The sequence below is a fragment of the Lampetra fluviatilis genome, chromosome 7 (genome assembly GCF_964198595.1).
Source record: "Lampetra fluviatilis chromosome 7, kcLamFluv1.1, whole genome shotgun sequence".
Taxonomy (NCBI): Eukaryota; Metazoa; Chordata; class Hyperoartia; order Petromyzontiformes; family Petromyzontidae; genus Lampetra; species Lampetra fluviatilis.
The window spans coordinates 11,353,027-11,376,629 of NC_136281.1; the positions used below are offsets into that span (position 1 = coordinate 11,353,027).

Below are 23,603 nucleotides of genomic sequence, written 5' to 3' on the forward strand. Positions count from 1 at the left end.
AGTGAAGCATTGCCAAACTAATACATTAGAATAAATAGTATATTTCCATGTAATACTGTAAAAAACTGCAGCAAATAAAAATTAAGTAACACAAAAAGAAAAAAACAATCTGTTGTATTTTCACTTACCTCGAATCTTTATGCTGGCTTGCTTGTCAGAAGCGGCGTGCATCACGCGGGATGCTGGGACTCATTACATCTGACGGAGGATCGCTCCGCCAAACAAAATAGTTCTGCGGTTCGGTTCGTAAATACGACCGAACATTCGCAGGTCAGATGGTGAAATATAATATCTTATGGTGGTTCGTACGTAAGTACTGATGTTCGTATATAGGAAACTGCCTGTACTATAATACCCGAACTGGTCCTTTGCACCCCTATTCCCACCAACTAGCACTGAACAGCGTTGTGACGTACGGTTAAACAACCCCCATGACAAACGTAGTCAGGGTGAGTCATTTTTCAGCAGTGGATTCACCATAATTGTACAGCACTCAACGAGGGCCAAGGAGGATGCTGTGTGCATCGCATGCATCCATTGCTCGCCGAGCTGCATTGGTTTTCGGTTGCTGAACGAATACATTGTAAGGTCGCACTCATTACGCGCAAAGTGCTTGCCACAAATGAAACACATTACCTTGCTGATCTTGTCAAGGAGCATGAACCATTACGCAAACTCCGGTCATCCTCGCAGCAGCTTTTGGCTAGCCATTGCACACTTTCGGATGCGCTTCTGCGGCCGTCTGGAACCATCTTCCTTCCGGTATTAGAAAGCCACTGGAGCTACGCACTTTTAAATATAGATTGAAAACTCATTTCTTTAAAAGTGCTTTTGTTGTTAGTTTGTTGTTCATCCCCTGCACCTCCGATTAGCACGGTTGGCTACGTACAGTGCAAAAGAAGCTCAGCATGCATACAAGTAAACCAAGTAGCTCCTTGTAATTATGTTAACATGCTCACACAACGCACAAACAAATCAGCCTGCCACACTTTACCAGAGGTGAGATGAGCTCAGAGATAATCCTACAAATTTCAGTCAAAGGCAGAAGTTCAAAAACCCTTTGGAATCAGACAAAAATATCCGCAGATTTTTACCAGCCAGTACAATATATGGCAGTGCTTCCATTAAGTGATATTTTGATGGAACACATTGTGGATTACCGGTAGTGGGTGCGAGTGCCACGATTTGGCCTGGCTGCCTTTGTGTGGCCAAAAGCTTTTTGCTTATCTTTAATCCCCTCCTTTCCAACCCAAATCCAAGAGCACCTCTCTCGTGCACTGTATGGGAGTCTGGTACTGAAACGAGCCCCTTCGTGCGTGAGACATGCACTCAAGCACGTGACAATATCCGACGCACAAACAGCAAGGTGGCGTGCTTTTTGTAATCTAGCACGGTGGAGACAGCAGCGAGGCTTGGTGGATAGCGCAAATGCTGTTAAAACTTTCTTCTCATGAATATCTAGATTTGAAGTTTTCGTGACTGCAGGGATCCATACTCTTTGGTTCTTTCGGTAAAGTCACGTAGGTATAAAATAAAATAAATTAATTCACGACGTTTCGGGCGCAACACAAGCGTCCGTCATCAGGTGGGACAACCACAGCAAGAAACAATTGCTGAAGTGGCCCACTTCAGCAAATGTTTCTCTTCTCATGGTCGACGAGGAGGGGCCAGACCCTGGCTTGTCAGAGGGCAGTACAACAAAAATGTAGCTTCCACCAGTTCGGTCTGTATGGGATAGTGTTTGTTACCCCCTAGCAAGTGTGAATTTTCTCCAGGTGCTCTGGTTTTTTCCCCTCCACATTTAGGAACGTACATTTAAAGTATTTGGCTGCTATAAATTTCCACATAAGCCACTCCCTTGAGCTATCATTTGTGGCCAGGTCGCTTCTGAAAACGAGTTAATTTTAAACTGTTTAATATATGATGTAATAAGAGGGCAATACATTTTGTTTGTTTCATGACAACTTCTACAACAATACATTGTATAACAATAAACAGTACATTATTTTTTTTTTAAATGTACTTGGCCACGTCCCATTAGATGTCAACTCTTCGTATTACTACAATGAAATGCGTATACAGCATTAGACGCTTCTGTACACACTCGACGTGGTTGGTGGGGGGGTTTCCCGCCTTCGGGAAGCAAGGCCACCATGTTTAAAGGGTGTAGTGGATGAAACGTCTCGACTCCACGCACGACAAAAAATGTTCAGACATGTCACTTATGGAGTTGAGCGATTCTACCTTCCATAATACAGGTTTTTGGGGTTAGATCACTTAAATATATAAACGTGTCGTTAAATCCACCACCACCCGACGCAGCCAATTAATAAGGTTTGTCACGCAAACAGAACGTGCCAATTCGTCAATTGTACAGCACACCGGTGTTGGAGAGCAAAGCTACAACATTTACAAACTGAGTATGACGTTTCGCCAGGAATTACAACTAGCTTCATCAGGCGACAGCCAGATTTGTGGAGAAAACCTCCGGTTTAACGACACGTTTATATATTTACACGATCTAACCCAAAAAAACCTGTATTATGGATGATATTGGTCACGAAAGCCTCCGTTTATTCTACATTCTAGATTGTCTCCCCTTTAGGAAGAAACACAGTACCGTACACACATCTACCGTCTCAGCAAATCCCCACCTGGTTTACTTGTTTTCAAAGCAATCATTTTGCCCTTTGACCCAATCATACGGAATGCGGCCGATCTCATCCCGATGTCGGAGCCAAGCAGGGCTGAGCCTGGATAGTGCTCCGATGGGCGGGCCACCAGGCGTTGTGGGTCACTGCGGGATCTTTTGTCAATAGCGGGCCAAAGCACAAACATCCGATGTTGAACTACACGTACGATGGCTCCGACGCCTCACACTGACCAGTGTGGTTCAAGTTACGTGCCCCATATAAGCAAAGGTGGGCTGACACAAAAGGGGCTGCACAGACACGTTTTTAAGCTCCACCGAACTTCCAAAATCAACAAAAGTCATCTTCGTGGCCACAATGAATTGACCGACTCAACTTGAGCCTGCCATGGCAGCAGCAGTCATAAATAAAAACCACCCCTGGCCGTGACAATGACAACAGTGGCGGCGAGGTCGTGTTGGAAGCTCGCCGGCTCCAGCAGGGGGCGCTCAAACGTCCCACGCGTTTGGTGTCGCACGTTCCGTACGCATGGCATGCACACACGTTGAACTTCTTTCGCACCCTACGTTGCCAACCGTGCTAATACGGAGGTGCGTGGGGAGGAGGGAGGGCAACAAAACCTAACACAAAAACAGTTCTAAATAAATTAGTTTTCAATCTAGACTTAAAAGTGCATCGCTCCAGTGGCTTCCTAATATCTGAAGGAAGAGCATTCCAGACGGTCCCAGAAGCACATCTGAAAGCGCGCGATGGTGTAACCAATCCTTGTTCGATGGCTAGCCAAAATCTGCTGCGAGGGTGACCGGAGTTTGCATGATGGTTTACGCTCCTTGACGAGATCAGCAAGTATTGTCCTTGAGACCATCAAGAAAACCCTACTCACTCACTCCCATCACTATCAACTACAGCGCCACCATATTCTCTACCACCACGGCCGCACTAACCGCCAACACAATAGAGTGCCACTCCCTCCCCACCACAGCTGTGAATCTGGCTATCTAATCTAGCCTATTGCGGCCACCATCTTGCCGTTGTTCTTCTGCCAAGAAGTCCAATTATTGTATGTGCACGGCTGTGCTCTAATGGTTTTTTTCGTGCCACCACATCGAGCAGAATCAGAATATTCATTTAGCCTGGAGGATTCCGATGACCTATGAAGCTATTTTTCACAGACGTCCAGTCGGGGTGGATACAAATGTTACAACAATACAAAAACACGATAGGAGCGCAAAGTACAAGAAAGGTACACAAATTACCCAAACACATACAGATAAAACTAAACCATCCCCATCCCATCTGGCAAAGCCCACCGAATTATTAACTTATTTTTCACCCTCGGTCTCTCTCTCTCTACTCATCTGCCCAGCGCCGGCAACATCTCGAAACTCGATGCTTTTCGTCTCTTCTCAGCACATGGCCCAAACCATCTAAGTCTCGCCACCACAATCTTGTTCAAGTAAACAAGCTAGCATTTCCCTCCGCATACGAGCACAGAGCAATGGTCATCTCTGTTGGCGGCCTGCAGCCAGTGGTGAAAATTGCGCATTTATGTGGTGGGAACCAGTTTAAACCAAGAGACAACCACTGTTGACTTACAATGACGTGACATTCACTTTACCGATGCCAAAGTTGGTGGCGATAATGGGCTTCGTTGACTACCAGCCACAATTTGAACACCAAACCTTCTCATTGTGGGTGAAGTGCTCTGCCAAAGCACCACTGGGCCAGATAATTTGGTTCTGCTACAAACAAAATGCTGCTCCCTACGTCTCATCAACTCTCATTTACATCACCACCACAACTGCATTCCCTTTCACATCCGCATAACTGCCACGAAAATGACCACAAATCTATGCTACTCCCAGCTCCCTAGTGTGAATCTCACCCATTCACCTGCCATCAATATCCAGCAAGGTTTGCCAACAATCAGAAACTATTAGAGCACTTCACACTTCATTGCACCTCATCTTATCCCCGAATCATCCGACCACATCACACCACTAACACCTAATACTGGATAAAAGAATCAGATTGCCACTCCACTGCTATTCTATTCAAACAACATCACTGCAAACAATATCACCTGACAGCCCACATCCCATCTCATTCCACCACGCATCACCACATATTACTCATGGATAACTCTTCACACAAAGTGTGCTCACAATCTTATCCCATCATATCACCAACCATCTTGTTTATGCCATCACATCTCCGCAACCATAACACTCTCCCCACCATATATTACACCCCATCACTCCACATTCCATCACGACCCATGTACCATCACCACCTTTATAATCCATCACGTAACATATTTTCCCATTGCAATTTGTAATAACCCATCACCACCATCACATCTCATAACAGTCGATCGTAACCATCTCTGCTCTTCAAATCATGCAACACCCAGACCACGTTCCATCATATTCCATCAAATTCCACCTCATACCATCATATACTACAGTCAATTACATCCCCATCACGCCCGACCAGGGCTGACCAGGGCTGATGAATGACCGGCTGGCCACAACCAAGGTAAACACACAGGATGTAATTTCGGAATGTGACCATCACCATAGCATCTGCTGTGCCTGCTGCCATGCAATATAAACGGAGGTAACGCTGCCTAAACGTAAATAATATATATTTAGACGCCTGTGTAATTGGAGTTTGCATGTTCGTGGATATTTCTCCGGGTCCTCCGGTTTTCCCCTCCACATTTAAAGACATGCTTTGAGAGTATTTGGCTGCGATCAATTTCCACGTGATAAGCCACTTCTTTGAGCGATCATTTGTGGCCAGGTGGCTTCTGAAAGCGAGTGATGCTGCTCAGTGGGCCTTACCTGGTCAAATAAAAAAATAGTTTAGTTTAATAACACCGTAGAATTTGTATTGTTACACAGACAGTCTAGATCTGAATATGCAGGTTTGGAATATAAACACAACTCCAAAGAATCTAAGAGATAATAATCATCAACAGTTGACACTGACGTATTAATTCATATTAAACCTTACCCGTTCAGCAAGCATTCTGGTCAGTTTGATCAAAGCCTCTCATTCCTCAATGCCACGCTTCAAGGGCACATTCATCGTCTCGTAATGCAAAACGATGTGTCCCACTCTCAATCCCAGACGGGGCCTGGACAACCTCGCGCAGTGGAAATGTGTGCCGATTTTCAAGTGCCCACATACCTAGCAAATGGTGCCATTGTTTCACCAGGACTAATCGCGTTAGCCCACTCTATGCTTTCATTTCCCCAATTCACGTTATTCTTAAAATGTTACAACATACTTGCCGGTGTGGTTTTTAATATGTTAAGGTTTTTTTTTCTTTCACGATAGCAAACAGCAATAAGTTGTCAAGTATTGGGTTCGCGTTGTATTAAGCTCCGAATCAATTCGATTTGATACTCGATTTTACAATGTTGTAGCTTATTATTGCCATACCATCCATTACCTCTCGTTCGCATTATACCTCATCTCAAATACCAACGTTTCTCAACACTTATATCCACACCGCTTAAATGTTGCCTTTTAAAAACACACACAGTAGAGTAAAAGTATCTGATCAATGAATAGCGCACAACTTGACATGTTGCATTGTTTTATATACTCTTCATAAATACTGCAGACCCTTTTACAGGACCATTCGATGGCCATTACACCCCAAAACATTAAGACGCGTCGCCTCTTGTGAAACTACTCACGGCCAAGCAAAGTCGCGCTGCCACAAGAATCAGGACCGAAGGAGTCCCATTCGCTCTGCTGCTGCTGATGATGATGCTGCTGATGATGCTGCTCCTGCTGCTGCTGATGATGTTGTTGTCCAGACTCCAAGCCTACATCGGCCACAGCTTCCCTACTGACTTGCTTCTGCTGCTGCTCCATTGTCGTTGCCTCCAGCCTAAGAGTTGGTGCGTGCCAACAAAACACACAACTCTCTATCCACCACCACCACCTTCACACACGACAAATATTCAACACAGCGTTAACCCCCCCTCCCTCCCCGCAACCAATGTGTATGAATTAGACCTTCCTCTTGTGTACACTGTATCCCACCCACAGCAAGTCTTTTCCTCCACCACCACCAGCCAGCCAGCCACCCTTGCCCGCTTCCTTGCTGAAGCCGATCAGGAAATAACTGCGGCCGCTCTTGAGCGAAACCGACTGCCGACTGCGGAATTGACTGCCACGCACCGAATTGCCCTCTGCCTACAGCTGTCTCCAATGTGCTCGGCGTCAGCCCCACAGCTGAGCGTGGTGGGGGTAGTAAGTGTAGCGAATGCCGCACACGCTCACGTCACCACGCACTGCGCTGCGGGTTGTACGGCGTCAATTATCCCTTTGCATCGAGTTTGTCTGCAATTGCCTGGGCTGGGTGTGTGGGGGGTGGGGTTGGCTATGGTAGGTGGGTTCAGACACACACACACAATGCCTGTAGTAGTAGTAATACTACTACGGGGCTCTGCTTAAACGACCGCTCCCAAACAGCCCCGACTCGTGCCGCAAAAGGGCGAGGTTCTTGCGCATAGATGACGTGGAGGCGGCGAGGCAGGGCTGCATTTGCGCACAAAGACAACGCTTCCCCCCCCCACCACCCCCCCTCCTCCTCCTCTATAGCATTGACAGACTTTTTGTGGCAAGTGGTGTTAGCGAGCACCTGTGAAGGCAGGCACGGCACACGAGTTTGCAGGGGCTAGGTGGGGCTTAAACGACGACGATCTCGCTTGAAGCCTTAAACAGACTTTTTTTGGTGCAAGTGCTTAGGGGCCGTCCATAAATGACGTCACGCGATTTTGGAGGTTTTTTTTACCCCCCCCCCTCTTCGTCACACGGCGTCACAAAAAAGTCAGAGCCCCCCCTCAAAAATGACGTCACAAAGCTCTGCGCCCCCCCCACCAAAATAAACCATTGTCATTGTAGTGCGTATTTAATGTGGCGTTGCATTCTGATGTTGTATGAGAACACATTTATTAAAAAGTCTATTCAATGAAGTAGAACGTGTTGTCTATCTATATTTAAAGTTGCGCATTTTGATGTGACGTCACCTTTCTTAACCCCCCCCCCCCTCGTCACACATCGTCACAAATGTCTGACCCCCCCCTCATTTATGGACGGCCCCCAAGTGCTGTTCGCGAGCACCTATGAAGGCCACACACACAGAGAGAGACACGCGAGAACCACCGCCCACCCCCCTCCAGCAGAACATCAAGCCAGCTGCAATGCCACATCGCGTCATCCGGGAGCGAGTTTGAGGTGGGATTCTCGAGGGGAAGTTGGGGGGTGGGGCAAGGCAATTACGCTCGGAGGGGTGGCACCACGAATGATATTTAATGGGTTGGCACATGCAGCGAAGTGGATCGCCACCCCCACACCACAACCACCGCTTGTACAAAAGTTGATGGGTAAATAACCTCCCCCCCCCCCCAACACAGGTCTACAATGAACGAACTCGCGTCGCAACATCACCGGGGACAGCGTCAGCCACTGTTTCACAATGCGGGGCCGGATAGGTCATTCGAACATCAAGAGTTCGTAGTGGTTTTCACAAGGTGTCGCGGAATTCCAGAGACAATTTTCACAATCCCGTTGTACGTGCGCGGGCATATGCTCGTGAGATGTGAAGTCAAGGATGAGGTAGGGGAGGGAGATTCCCGCTGAGACGTGACCGAAACCAAATATAGGTCTGCACCGGCGAGCAAGGCCAGCCAGCGTGGCCATACCAACACGGCAAGTCTGTAGAATTTGACGCCACTGGAGACGTTTACAGGAAATTCTTGCACCGAAGTTTGCACGGTCATTCTCTCAAAGCAAACTCGTCACATTCCCCGTCAAGAACATACTCATTGTCTGGTTGAAAAAAAATAAATGCAAGGACAGGGGACGCGAAGGGCTTTGTTGTACAGTAATCGATTATGTATGTAGCTTAACTCGGTACATCGGAATGTACCAATACGTCATCGTGTAAGCTAAAATACGCATCCAATGTAACTGATAATATAATCAGTGATTCATCTCAGCAGGACCGGTCCGGAACGCTGCTCCCAGCCACATCCATCTCACCATGTGTTGCTGTAAAAAGGTTTTTTTTTTAATGATAAATGAAAGTATATAATACAGTCGTGTCTCACTTAACAAGCGAGATACGTTCTGCGAAAATTGCCCGTTAAGCGAAAAACTCGCTAAAACGATCGTCGTTTTCCCAAATGTTCGCTATACGAACATTTGCTCGCTTTGTCAACAAATTGGTGCTCGTTATCGCGAATTCTAGAAAGAACGCGCGTTAAGTGAAACGCCTGTACTGTGAGTACAGCAGAGGTGGGACAAAGTCATTGTTATGCAAGTCCAAGTCGAGTCGCAAGTCATCAAATTCATGACTCGAGTCTGACTCGAGTCCAAGTCACATGACTCGAGTCCACATCTCATAGGTGGGACAAAGTCATTGTTATGCAAGTCCAAGTCGAGTCGCAAGTCATCAAATTCATGACTCGAGTCTGACTCGAGTCCAAGTCACATGACTCGAGTCCACACCTCTGGAGTACAGTATCCCAGACTACACCTTTGCAGAGTTGCAGCAGATATACTTTATCGCAAAGAATACAGTGCAGAATTGTAACGTTTTTGTTCCAAGTTTAATTCTGCAGTGTGAAAGAACTGAGTTTGCAGCTGAAAACAGCAGCTGCATGAAAATTGGTTTGGGAGGGATGCTGTAAATCCCGCTTGGATAGCGGTTTGTACCAAAAACGGTGTATTGTGTCACACCAAAACCACACGTTTCCTTGTGGAACAACCTCGATCTTAAACCACAAATCTCCCACATTCTTTAAGGGTCTATATTGCACTTTGCAGTGCTAATTTCAGCTGTGCTTACAGATAGGTCGTTTTATGTATAGCTGAGCTGAATACTGTATAAATATTGTGTATGGGCTGAACCAAACTGAGTGCTAAACATATTTGAAGGATGCGTTATGTACCTAAATAATCTTGATGACCAAACGGAAGCCATCAAACTGACTAAATAAAATAACAGTTGGCTTTATGTTTGAGAAGCGATCGTGATTCAGGCACACGGCCTCAGTAGAGCTGGCTCATTGCTTTGGCACACACAATATTCCCCTGTGACTGGATGGATGCCAGTAGTACAAATGGGATATAACCAGTACCAATGCATGCAGTATATGCTGTACATTATTCACGTTACTCAACTCCCTTTCTGCTTACCCCCCCCCCGCCATAGGAATGTGGAATTTTTACCGCGGGCTTAGGGCCGCAATGGGAAAAAGGACCACCACATTTCACGTTGCATCAGATTGATACTGTGGCTTATGACTCTGATTTGATTGCGGGACAGTGTAAATATATATTTTTACATTTCTACCTCACCCTCTCGTATACTCAAAATTATAAGCAACAAAGCAATGGCATAGACAACTCATTTATAATGACACTAGGCAATCCTTTCATGGTCTCAAATTTTTGAATGTTCACCAAAATGGACACTTAATACCGGTAACGATCTTCCACTTACACACCATATGGCTTCTTTTTTTAAAACAGCATTCTTAACCAAAAATGGCTGTTGTTGAAGAGGATTGCAAACGGTGCCTGCCCCAGCGTGGCTGTCAAACAAAAGGCCTGGCGACCTTTGCCCTTCATGTGTATACAAAAAATGCAAACACACGTACAATATATTTACAACTGCCAGTCGAAAAGTTACGACGAGTAATGGCACGTAAAAAGCTACAACAGCATATCAAATAGTTTAGCGCACAACACAGGCCTGCCCTTATCACGTTTTTTTAACATGAGCAATAATTTCTGACCGTACTTTATTTTTAATAGCACGCATACCAGCTGGCCACTGAGGAATACTTTAAATGCCACGGGCTGAATACACATGAAGCATGGAAACTGTGCTCAGTGATTCGAAGCAATAGAAATACTGTACCTTTTAGGGACACTTTAGCTCTGTATACGAGTGTGAGCCATTACATTGCCATTAATGCCATAGTCCAGATTTCACATTCGCGAACTTGCCCTCAATAGTATAACACTACTGTAGGTATGATGTTACACATATCTATGTGCCTATTCAGAAATTAATTGCTAAAGGGATAAACATGATAAATTATGTGTGACATTGGGCTAAAGTCAATTACCGACTCAGATTTGAACTCACGACATTTTGAATGCGAGTCGTACAAACTGCAGATTGGATCATGAACATTGGTAGATATGAAACCAAATTGTATTTTTCCTCGCAAGCCTGGCGGTGCACAGAACCAGCTCTGCTTATTTACACGTGTATGAGTTATTGTTCTACATTACATACAGTATATAAAATCTATGTGCATGACCCATGTGTGACCTGGCATGAACCGGCAGTTGTGTTTACAATTTATTCTCACACCATGCAGTATATCACCATGGCACGAGTGTCACCAAACAAGCCAAGTCTTGATTTTATAGTCTAAGTGCCACCAAAGTCTGTTTCCACTGGAAATGATTGATGAGGAAGAGAGAGAGAGAGTGCTGGGTGACAAGATGTTAACTACTTCGCCTGGTATACATGAGGTCAGGGGTTCGACCCCAACCCTGACGTCTGTATATTTGGAGTTTGCATGTTCTCCCCGTGGTTGCGTGGATTTTTTTTATCCAGGTCCTCTAGTTTTCCCTTCACATTTAGAAAAATGCGTTTCGACTATTTGGCTACTATAAATTTCCACATCATACGCCACTTCGTTGAGCTATGATTTGCTTTTGATAAAGAGCTATATAGTTCAGTGGGCCTTAACTGTTAAAATACAAATTAGTTTTAGTTTAGTTTATAGGTTGCTGGCGATGGGAGGAAACCAGGTGAACGTTGGCATTAATCAACCCCAGTCACAACACACCCAGAACCTCAAACCGTCCGGCTTTCTTAGTGTTCAAAGTAACAATTAACAATTGCGCCAGTACATATCATAAACTTGAAAAAGTGGGACTATTTGGCAGACTTGAAAAACTGATACACTGGTGTTGAAGGATGAGGACGTCTGTTTTAAAGGAATTTACAGAAATTGCTGCCCATATACACACAACCCAGGCTAGAGTAGAATCACATCAGCACAATAAACCAAGGCACGCTCAATCACCTGTTGGCTGCCAGGTAAAATACAATCTGATGAGTAGACTGAGGTGCCAATGAAGAATAACCAACAATCTCAATCGTTATATCACTGCTCAAATGAGCAATGGGACAGTGTTTTTTTTCTGTTGTCAGCCCAGCGCCAGTGGTGGAAAGTTCCCATTACTGTGGTAAAGGCAAGAATGCAAACACAACTTTCAATTTCAGGAAGAAGAAAAAAACAAATTTTAAATGCAGTTTACATTTATTGGATAGTATATGCGAATGGTATTTCATATTTAAAATGCAGTATGAAATATATGGGAAGGTAATACACGGACTGAAGCACCATTTTGCAGGTGTAAAAATTTATAAAATTGCCTGCTTAGAGGTCAAATTGACCCATTTTACGCTAAAAATAGCCATCATAGTTACGGCGTTGCTCTCGTGGAGAAGAACTGTAATTAAAATTGACCTTGCTGCTGGTTGCCTCAAGCTCCCCAGCAATATTGTAAAACGTGTCATCTCAATCAATCAGACAGCATTGTTTGTTCACAACATGGTTGGCTATGCCAAACGTTTAACAGGTTGTAACGTCATCACCAGTCATGGTATACCTACAGCTGGATGAAGTCCTCCCCCAACTGTCGCAAACTCTGACAGGCTTGAAATGAAACAATCCATCTCGCACACGAGCTGATTTAATCGCTCCATCTCCTGGGATGACATCATCTTGGGTTTGTTTTTCCACCTTTGGCTGTCACTCCTTTCTTCTCCTCCACCATTGGCTATCACCCCTCCAAGCCACGTGTACTGCCTGAGCCAAATAATGTTTTAATCAGTCAAAATTATGCCCCAGAACTGTGCATGTTCTCTAATCCATGGGTATGCACCTCTCCATGCTTTCATACACGTATTGTCAGTTAGTTTTCTATTTTATCCATTGCACTGCGAATCAATGCAACTGAAGTGACACTCAAGACTCTAAATGCCCCTTTCCCCACCATAAACAAACTATTTGGTGCTGCTGCTACTGCATTGGCAGTGGTGCATGAGTAATTAACAACAAAAACGCAACACATTTATAAATAACACTCTTCGGCCGTAACAAAAAAACATCGATAATAGGCGACGTTTCAGTCAATAGCCCTTCTTTATAGCGCCTGTATAAATCAACAAGGGCCATTGCCCGAAACGTCGCCTTTGATATATGTTTGTTTTCCATTTCAGGCTTCACGCCGCAATCAAATGTAACTAGCAATGACGTCACAAAGGGATAAACAGCGTTGCCGTCACGACCCACAATCACATCCGCGTCATCGTCACCTGTGCACGTGACGCCGAGACGGTAACTCCGATGGAGGCCACGGCTGCCATAGCAACCGGGGGGGACGCCCAGAATGACGTCGTCCATAGCAACCAACATGGCGCCCTGGTTACCGAGGACGCCGTTGCCCACCGCGGCGTGGGCGACCACTCGATTCAAAGTAAACACCTCGATTATTGTTGTTGTTGTTGTTATTGTTGACGTATGTTGCTGTTTAACAACGCGTGGATGATTACGAAAGAGTCTTCGGCGGAATGCGTCTCCCGAGAGGACGGCTATGAACGCGAGAAGCGGCCGCTACTCACGCAGCCAGCTATGGCTGCAGGGTTTTGGTGGTAAATGTTGTTTATGTTGTTTACGTTATTTATGTTGTTTATTGTGAAAGTCCCGTCACAGTTCCTATGATCACTGTTTCATTGCTTTCATGGCTTTATTTGGGTGATTTCGAAAAGTTTTTTGGTTTGGCCATGTTTGTGTTGTAGTACGGAGTGAGACTGAGGGCCTTAATCTAAGTTCTAGATTTGAAGCTTTCGTGACTGCAAGGATTCATACGCTTAGGTTTTTTTTCGGTAAAGTCACGTAGGTAAAAATGAATAATAAAATTAAGAATAATAGAAATAATAATGGAAATAAAATTATTATACATTTTATTATAAATGTTATTTCTATTATTATTTATATTATAATATTATAAAAAAATATATATAAATAAAATTATTATAAATTGTGTTTCTATTATTATTTCTATTATGTTTTTTTACGTGACTTTACCGAAAACAACCTAAGAGTATTAATCTAAGTTGTTGTTGTTTGAATTGCATCCCACTGGGATTTGTGCACACAGCGTGGTTGTACGGTGCTTTTCTGCAATATTTTGCTGTCTTTTCTTGGATTTTCTGTTTGCACCTAGTGACATAGTCACTTTAATATGTTTTCTTGTTCATGATTTTGTTTTTTGTTTGTAGCGGTTGCACCCGATTCAAGAGCCGAATGGCTCACAGGGCTCTACCTAATAAATTAACTTGAACGTGAAACGTTTGCGCTACAGTGCAGGGAAGAGTGCATCTTACAATCACGAGAATGCATTGATTGCTAACGGAAGGGCAGGAGTTTACAGCTTCGTGGGAGATTTAGAAAAAATACTTCAAAGTTACCGTCGAGCGTTATTAATTAATAGGATACTGAGTTCCTGATTGACAGTGCTCTAGTGACTTCGCTAAAGGTCACCCCCAGTGCGTTACAAAGCGTCAATGCGTGGGTGTCTCTCTTCTTATTCTTCTTAATTCGTGTGGCTAATGTTGATGCCTAGCAAGGGCAATCATTTTACATCGAGGTGGTTGAGGCAGGTAATTGCGTCAGGGGTAGCGGAGTCTATCGTAGATGTCATGGTGTTATCATGGAACGCCTGAACCGTAAGACCGATTCGTTTTGCGTGTGTTAATTACGTATTATTTTAAGGCTGATGCGGAACAAGTCGTTTTTAGCATCAGTGTTGTGTCTCGTGAAACAATGCACTTAACCAAAGCAAAGGAAGCCTATGTACAATTGAGGCCGTACTGTACTTACAACATTTCCCCCACATTTTTTTCCTCAGATGTCCGTGCTATCTGTTGAATAGAGGAATTTAATTGTCGGCTGTTGCATCCATGTGCTTTACTGAAGCTCAAGCACACGTGTGAGCAGATATCCAGAACTACGCTGCAATGGAAGACACCATCAGGGAGCTGGTAATGTATTCTATTTTTAAGCTACTTTCTATATGCATAAGAATCATATCTTAGGAACATGGAAATGCGCTTTACTCTGCTAATGGAAATGGATTAATGGTGGAAAACCTGGACACAGAGAAAATCAGTGAGATATTGCTTTTGCAGAATACTTTATTTCATTGGCTTTGAAAACTAGCAAACTCCAGCAGGTTGCATGGGCATTGGCTGCTCGATTGCCTTCGATGAGAGTGAGGGGAACAGCTACTTGATAGAGTGTGGACCATAAAATTCAGCTTGAGAGCACAGCGGGTCTTAAAAGTGTGTAAACAGAATAAGGAATTCCACTTTTACTTGCAGCTTGAGTGTACTTTATAAGTTGATAAACTCCAGGAATCAATACATCCTGACAAAGAAAAACATTGCGGACGATTGTATGTTTCTCTTTCATGTATATTGATCCTTTGCTTTTTAATATTACTGACTCACCAGTACAAGCGGATTGAGAAACGAATGAACGAACTTACTTTAATATAATGCTGTGATTATAAGGATTGCAGTGTTGCTGCAAAGTAGACTGTAGGTTTCTTCCAACACTAAATTTTATATATTAAGCCCATCATACCCGATGGAAATGCTAAAATGCATAACATGTAAAATCAAAAGTGTTTGTTATTTTGAATGGCAGGCTCCTAAAAGAGATTATAACTTTTTTTGTAAGTGCTGGCTCATGGTTGCCAATCAAGTACGGTACTATTAAACATTTGTTTGAGCTTGAGTGAGGTGTTGTCATCGTGACAGCTGCAATGTCATTGAAAATGATTCAATTTGAAGAAAATGCAGATACAGTAATAAAAAAGAATAGCGACTGATATAGTTTTTCTATAGTTTTTCCTATCTGCCTTGGAAAAATTATGCTGAATCTCAGACTCTCATCTGGTCAATTAAAGGATATTGATTGCATGATATAAAAAAAAGTCTTGCTCTTCAATTCCCGTGCTAATTGTGAATTATTAAACTCTGAATGAAACCACTCTCATGTTTATCAAGCAGTTGTTGATGAAGGTCAATGTTTGTAATAATATATTCTCTATTACTAAATATCTCATGCAAAATAAAAAAATTTCTATGATAAAGCAGACATTCTTAGAACTATAAAAAGTAATATGTTAACCCATTTTAACTAAATTCAAGAATAGACTCAATCAACACTTTTTTCAGTGACTGACATTGATGAGAATAATAAGCTTGACATAGAAACAGAATGTTCTCAACTGGAGCTATGGTATTGTTTTATATTGGGGCTGTACAATGAGTTACATTTCATATTAAAGAACTGTCGCTGGCATAAAAGGTTTTGCGGTGTTGTTTTTTTGTGGCCTCATTATGATCTGGTCATTTAGCCCTGTGGTTAATGTACTTGAATCACACGCCTAAAATATCTCTGGTGTTGATAAAATGAGTACCTAAATGCCACTTTGTGTCCAAGTAGTCCTCATGAAGAAGATTACCCTACCATACGAATTAGACTTTCTCCCACTGACTCAGAGCCGCCAGCAGGCATGTGTTTGCCCCATTGCTCATTCTATCAGGAAGACAGGATTTGGTGAACCTGTGGTTTAATGATTCATAATTGCATGTAATACTCAATTTTCATAACCATTCTGAAACAACTGTATAAATGCCTTCCCTTATTGGACATGGTTCATACTTGCCAGGCGGCTGATTTTTAAACCATTTTACTGCTTACTGATTTTCTCAGCAAACATTGTGTAAACTGTTTTCCTTAAACATGTTAAAGTGGTATTGTTACTTTTGAAAAAGGGTATGTGGTCAAATGGTTTCATGAACATCGGTTTAACACTGTTTTATTGGTAGGCTAATCAAGTGTACATGGTGCAGTCTGGTCCCAAGCATTTTAATGAAATCCCTTGCATGCTGTTGTCCTGCGTGCTGTCCCCTTGGCCACCCCTCACCCCCCGTGGCAGTGCGCGTGCAACGGTGTGCCGTATGAGCGGCTGGCACAGGAGGGGCCTGGCGTGGAACGGCTCGAGATATTTTTCTCGGGATACCCACGCATGGTGGGGCTCTCCAACTTCCCAAACCTGACAGTGCTCACGCTGGTCAACCAGGACGTGCGGGACATCGAGGGTCTGCATGGCTGCCGGCTGCTGCGGGAGCTCTGGATCGCCGAGTCGCACGTCACAGTGAGACCCCCCCCCCCCCCCTAAAACCACGGCAGCAAGGCACCGCATTGTGCATATCAAGCACTATTCTGTACATGGACAGCCCTAAGGTCAATATACTGCCAGATGGGGGCCTGCCCACACCATGGCTTATTTGACTAAACTTCACCGGGTTGGTGAAGGCAGAATGCATAGACATGTGACCATATATTTACAGTACAACAATTAATTGTGTTTTGAAGCTCACGGTGTAGCGCCTCAGCCTGTAGCTATTATTAATGGTGGTTACCCATCTAAGTCAGTAACATAAAATACCAGAATTCCTGTCTTGGCATGGACATGTATGCAATAACTTGCGGTGTGTGATGCAAACACGACATCCTGATAAAGATTTGTTAGGATGGTGTTGCAGTTGGAGCACTTGACTGATCATCAAAATGGAGCGAGTTAAAATCTCAGAGGTCAACTCATCCTATCATCTTTTTTGCAATGAGTGGCTTCATGGATTGTTAACAGTGCTCTTCCAGACCTCCACCACGGGAATGTGGAATTTACGCCAAACGAGATGAGTGGCAGCCTGTTACTCGTTTCAGCAGGAAGATGCTTTGAATAGATTATTTTTGTTATGAAGTCATGTCCAGTCATCATATCTATATTAAAATTTGACCAAATTGGCTCAGATGCCCATCACTGCAATCTTACAACTCATAACACTGTACTTCGGTCTTTCCTGTAAACTTCTGTAAGAGAGTTCCCTGTCTCATGTGGCCTTGCTATAAGCCCGTAAATATCACTGGTAGGAATTGTACAATGAACAATGATGGTGCTTTGTGTAATATTTATAGAGTACATTCCTGCATAATGTATAGTGGATGTGAAGTATGGTAAATATAAACAGCAGGGCCAGCAACTCCCACAGCTCAGCTAGCCATTGCAGACCCCATTTACATTTCTATATTTTCCTCACTTAGCACAACTAACCTGCGATGACACATCCCCAGTTGATTAGCTCCGCTTTGAGACGCACATTATTACCGTTCCAGACTTTATTTGTTGTGACACCTCGTCATGAAAACCTAAACAGGTGGAAGGCTATTATTATGTAGAATCTATTCACTCGTTTCCCCCCAGGTGATAAAAGGCTTGGAACCATGCCGAGAGCTGCGCAAGCTCTACCTGTACAGCAATAACATTGCCCGCATCGAGGGCCTGGAGTCACTGCCACTCCTGGAGGTGCTGTGGCTCAACAACAACTGCATTGCTGCCATCGAGGTGGGAGCCTCAGCATGTTGGCTTAATTCTCATGTGGAAAACACCCGTCCCTGGGCCACTTATACTTTGAATACGTGTGATCCCTTTAGAAGGGGGCTTTGAGGCGTACTTTGTTTTTGCTTTATTGTCGTAGTTGTATTTCAATGGAACTATCAGTGTGACGTCACGAGATGAAGACATTCATTCAGACCTCTCGCAGCAGTGTATCATTGCATTGTGTCAAAGAACAGATCCAGAATATTTATGTACAGTAAAGCAGTAATTGTGAATTCTAAAACTAATATTTAAAACATGTGTTTTTCAGAATCTTCATTGCCTGCAGCATTTGAAGGAATTAAATCTTGCAGATAATCAAATTGAATTCATTGGTAAGTTTATATATAATTGTGTTGACTTGCTGAACCAACTCCTAAGTATATTTTATAGATATATTTGTAAAGAAGATATGAAACATATTACATTGTTCGAATTCAATATGATGAGCTATATTCTGGCTCACTGAATTCAGTAAAGGCCACCCATAAATCCATATTGCAGCCAGTATTATTTGTTTCATCACAAAATAACAGGCGATGTAATTTTTATGCTACTGGTTGTAGTGCATTGTATTGAATAGAGGTGTTTGCTGATGAAGAGAAACTGGTGTAAAATCAATTTCTTTTGTTTCCAAAGGGCACTCACTGGATTCAAACCTTGAGCTGGAAAGACTGAATCTGTCTGGAAATAAAATCTCAAGTTTCAAGGTATCACAGTGTGCAATGAGCATTCAGCAATTATAGTTAGTGTATCACACAACCACAATTTGTATTGTAAAATGTTCCTCCCTCATATTTTATCCCAAGTCTCTTGCAGGAGACTATTGTCAAATTAGTCTCTCTATAATAAATAACAGTCAGTATTTGATGTAATATTATGTAATCATTGGGAACATGGCACAGTGATAGAGCATTCACCGCTTGTTGCAGAGGTTCGTGGTTTGAAATCGGCAGGTCACCCTGGTTAATACTGTGAGTATATCAACTATAAAATACACGCCGTTTGCTTCAGAGTGGACGTTAAAGATCCCATGATGTAATATCAAAGAAGAGTAGGCCATTGTGTGCTGGTGTCATGGACCAAATTTGAAAAATTACTCGCAAATTAATTAATTGGGAAACACGTGTAAGCATGAGCCTAAATGTGAAAACTTATCAGGACCCTCCTGAAAAATAGGCTTGAGTCTAATTTTTTCTCTGGGTAATCAAGAAAATAAATCAATGGTGAAAATTCGAATTATAACAACACTTCCTTGCAGAACATATTTGCAAGTACTACATACAAAAAGCCTTTCTGAATAAACGTTTAATATTGGCAACATTCTCAGTGTTCATCCATAGCACCTGAGCAAAATGGCAAGATGGGCTGGATGTATGACTTCTGCGAGCAAGGGGGAGACTCTTTAATAATATTTTATGGCTGTACAGTAGTGGCTTCTCTTTGAAGCTTAGCTTGGCAGAGCACTGTACTCCTGGCGATGATGTTGTCTGTGACCTGGATTTTTACTCGTAAATTTAAAAGAAATATAAGGCAGGCGGGATATGATTGGACAAAAATATCAGTCAGTGCAGTATTCATGCACAGCAGCCCTTGGAGACACACACAGAACCACAACGGAGAGTTGTGCATCTGAATATATATGCAAGGCAACTTATATCGTTGGCAAGTGGAAAATATGTTTAAATCAGCTTTCGACTGGCTGTCAATTATTTTATTATTCTCATGAAATATTGGGGTGATTTATTTATATAAAACAACCTTCTTAGACTCTTGGCAACAAACACAATGCAAATCAATTAGATATTATGAAGTGTCCAAATACATGGGTACTACTGGGTGATTTTTCTGAGCCAGGACAAGGCGAAATGGTACATACTAATGGTGTGATAAATAACACAGTAAAGACAGGATAACTGAAACATGAAACATGGATTCGAGCAGGGAAATTAGGTCAGAATTAGCATCCATAAATAAAATAATGGGTGGATTGGTGGTGCAGTGGTGAATGCACAGTGCCATGAAGCCGGAGACCTGAGTTCGATTCCAGGTCACAGCTAATGTTCGTGGCAAGTGATATCTGAACCAGTCCTGGGCCTTCCCTTCGCTAGCCCACACAGAAGTACGGTCGAACACCTCCAACAACCAACACAGTGTGGGAGGCCATTCCATCCGTGGATTGACAAAGGGTCATGAAGCTGAATAAATAGCACAAGTATAATGTTTAACGGATGCTCAAGGCTCCTGCTTAGGAGGATCCTGATTTGGGTGTTCGGCCAATTTCTCACTATTTTTGAATGTGGGAGAAAATTGAATGGCCCAAAGTCCCTTATTTCTTAACTTTAACCTCAATAATTGAAAATGCATTTCTTTAGAACAGTTTTTTGTGTTTGGTTTGTTGTCCTTCCCCCCGCATATCCGATGAGCACGGTTGGCTATGTATAGTGTGAAAGGAGTTCAACATATATAAATACAACAATAGTGTTAAACGTACTCTTAAATAGGGTGGTGGAGGGTTACGACACATACATTTATACTTATGCGATATAAACCAAAAACCTTTATTATGAATAATATTGGTTGCGATAGCCTACGTGTTAAGCAAGAATATGTTGAGAAAGTGACCTTACCATACAAATTAGGAATTTTCACCACTAGATTAGGACTGTCAGCAGAATTGAACATCAGCTGATGCTTTCTTGAGCTTGAAGACACTTTTAACTCTTCCAATAGTGTTGATTGTAATAATTCATGATTCAAAACTGGTGTCACTCCTCAATAGCAGTTTCTCTAATTGAAAGAGAGATTGAATTGATCCACTTTGACTGATGACACCTGTGCTGGTTTGTATTTTGGCGCCTGGCATCATGCGCAGCAGCTGCCGTGCTTTTCAGGGAAGGCTGACGCGTTGACACCAATGAGAGAGCTCCGTTATTGCGGGCGGACTGAAAATACGGATTGCCACAGATTTCACAACAGTGTTTACACAGCCCGTTCTGGTTACTAATTTCACTAATGGCATGAAATAGGTTTGTCTCATACCCTTAGTTACGCACTGAATAATTAAATAGCCACCAAAGACGCTAGAATCACTTATATTTTCATCTTGCGTCATGTTAGAACCATTAAACATTGCTTTATTGATAGAGTAGAATGCATTTCGCTGTCTCACTATGGGTGTTTTGAAGAGGGCATGTTTTCTCAAATGGTGCACCTCCTATATACGATTGCAGTTCTCTTTACAGTTTACATTCTAAATGGTTGTATGTGCTACTGATTTTAACTACGATATATTGTGTGCCTTGTCTGCTCTCATATTGTTACCAAATTTACCCTGTGATTTATTTGGATGACAGGTAAACCAAGCAATCTGGGTTGGCCTACTTGTGCTGTCAGCCACCCATTATTTCATAAGGGCACGCACTCGACACACAGCTCCTTCTTGCCCAGTGAAACGGACAGGTCAAGATGACCTTTTTTGCAGGCAATGTGTGCGCCGGTGAAGCAGAGTGGGAATATCTGTTGTCATGATAAAGATAAAGTGGCCATTGTTTGTTTTATGTACAGTGCAGTACCATATGTGTAGACAGTGTTTGGCTTGATCTTTTTCATTATTTGCCATTCTTCTATTTGTTTTATACAACAGAACCTCCGTATCATTGGAGCCTCCATATATATCAGAAACTAACAGCTGATCAGATACAGTGCTACCAGTGACTAAGCCGATGAGCATCTCTTACCAGTCCCAATGGAGGCAACATGCAATTTTAGCTGCAGAGGAAAGGGAGTGCATTACTGTGTCCCAACTGTGGAGTTTGTACCATTGAAGCAGAGTTTAGTGTACTCCAGAGTTGAACATAAAATTATTATACTCCTGAACATTACTCCATTAATGAGACCATCACATTAAATTTACATGGGATGTTGTAACCCATGTGCCTTTTTGGAGATATAAACCCAGGTTCATGGAATATGGTGTCGAAGCACCATGCTGCATTGCTTTCAATGTCTGTCATAGCATGACACATCCAGATCTGGGAGGGTGGCGCTGTGGATAGAGTGCTCAACTTACAATCAGAAGGCTTTAAGTTCAAATTCTAGTCAGAAGTTAACTTGGCCCAACGTCCCTCCAGAATTAATCAAATTAGTACTACTTAGTGGAATCTACAAAGTGGTTGTCTTATGAAGTAACTCGAGCCAACCTTTGGAATGTAGAATTCTACCAGTGGCTCAGGACTGCTGCACGCTATTTAAAAAATTTAAACACTTACATTTAATTTACAAATTTATATATATTTATACTGGAGGAATCCGATGAGCTATACAGCTCTTTTTCACAGATGTCCAGTAGGGGGGGAGGGGGGTAAGAACGTAAACACATCAGCCAAACATATACAAATTAAACTTAACCATCCCCATCTAACCAAGCAAAGCCCACTGAGGTATTAACTTGTTTTTCAGAAGCGACCTGGTCACAAATGATAGCTCAACAAAGTGGCCTATCATTTGGACATTTATAGCACCAAAATAATCTCAATGCATGTTTCTAAATGTGGAGGGAAAAACCGGAGGACCTGGATAAAAAAAATCCACGTGACCACGGGGAAAACATGCAAACTCCAATTATACAGGCATCAGAGTCGGGATCGAACCCCTGACCTCCTGTGTACCAGGCGAGGAAGATAACATCTCACCAAAGGGGTGCCCCTTTCATAAATAAATAAATAAAACTTCATTACATTTTCAATTCCCAAGTTTCGGTAAGGCAGTAAAACAAAACAAAATAGTCTCAGACCACAACAAGACAACACACAGTCCCTCAATAAAAAATTGTACGTAAAATTTTTACTCTCAGAACATTGTTAAGGATAACATTTACAAATCACAATCGCAAATGTGGCTGTATCCAGCACTAATCTTTTGCTTCAAAATATTTTTTTAAGGAAGATTTATGATGTTAATGAGGAAACAAGGTTGTTGTTTCAAAACGTTGGTGCTGCAATGGCAACGGCTTTCTCACCTATTCCAATTCTTGTTCTTGGGATAGTTAAAAGGCAATTAGAACGACGCCTTAGGTTTCTTGGATTTGACAATGGGGTTAATTAATTCACAAAGTATAGCGCAGATTTTCCAATAAGGGTTTTATGGATGACCAGGGCCCAATGTTTTTCTTGCATCAAGTGATAGATTGGAATTTAAGTAGAGGTCTCAACGGTGGGTCCTGTTTGGCACATCCAGTGCAATCGAAGAGGAGAATGATAAAGCGGTTTTAGTCTGTTTATAGTGATTCATTAAGAGCTGATATGTAAGAAGCATCAC

At 42.7% G+C, this 23,603-nt stretch overlaps 2 protein-coding genes across 5 annotated transcripts in view; one reads left to right on the forward strand and one right to left on the reverse strand.

Annotated features, from left to right (window-relative positions):
• The window catches only part of LOC144933572 (uncharacterized), a 34,294-nt gene extending 27,216 nt beyond the window's left edge, over window positions 1-7,078 (reverse strand). Inside the window, exons 1-2 of the mRNA XM_078858497.1 lie at window positions 6,718-7,078; window positions 6,362-6,558 (exon numbers count right to left, since the gene is read on the reverse strand). Of these exons, the coding sequence (XP_078714623.1) occupies window positions 6,362-6,542 (181 nt within the window). The 5' untranslated portion in view covers window positions 6,543-6,558; window positions 6,718-7,078. The remainder of the gene's footprint in view (window positions 1-6,361; window positions 6,559-6,717) is intronic.
• A 6,090-nt stretch (window positions 7,079-13,168) lies between these two features.
• The window catches only part of LRRC9 (leucine rich repeat containing 9), a 59,950-nt gene continuing 49,515 nt past the window's right edge, over window positions 13,169-23,603 (forward strand). For 3 of the 4 annotated variants that reach the window (XM_078858502.1, XM_078858499.1, XM_078858501.1), the window contains exons 1-6: window positions 13,169-13,247; window positions 14,682-14,814; window positions 16,782-17,000; window positions 18,111-18,251; window positions 18,556-18,619; window positions 18,924-18,994. In XM_078858502.1, the coding sequence (XP_078714628.1) occupies window positions 14,791-14,814; window positions 16,782-17,000; window positions 18,111-18,251; window positions 18,556-18,619; window positions 18,924-18,994 (519 nt within the window). In that variant the 5' untranslated portion in view covers window positions 13,169-13,247; window positions 14,682-14,790. Of the gene's footprint in view, window positions 13,248-14,345; window positions 14,500-14,681; window positions 14,815-16,781; window positions 17,001-18,110; window positions 18,252-18,555; window positions 18,620-18,923; window positions 18,995-23,603 lie in introns of those variants that run through there. The other variant, XM_078858500.1, reaches the window with a different exon arrangement.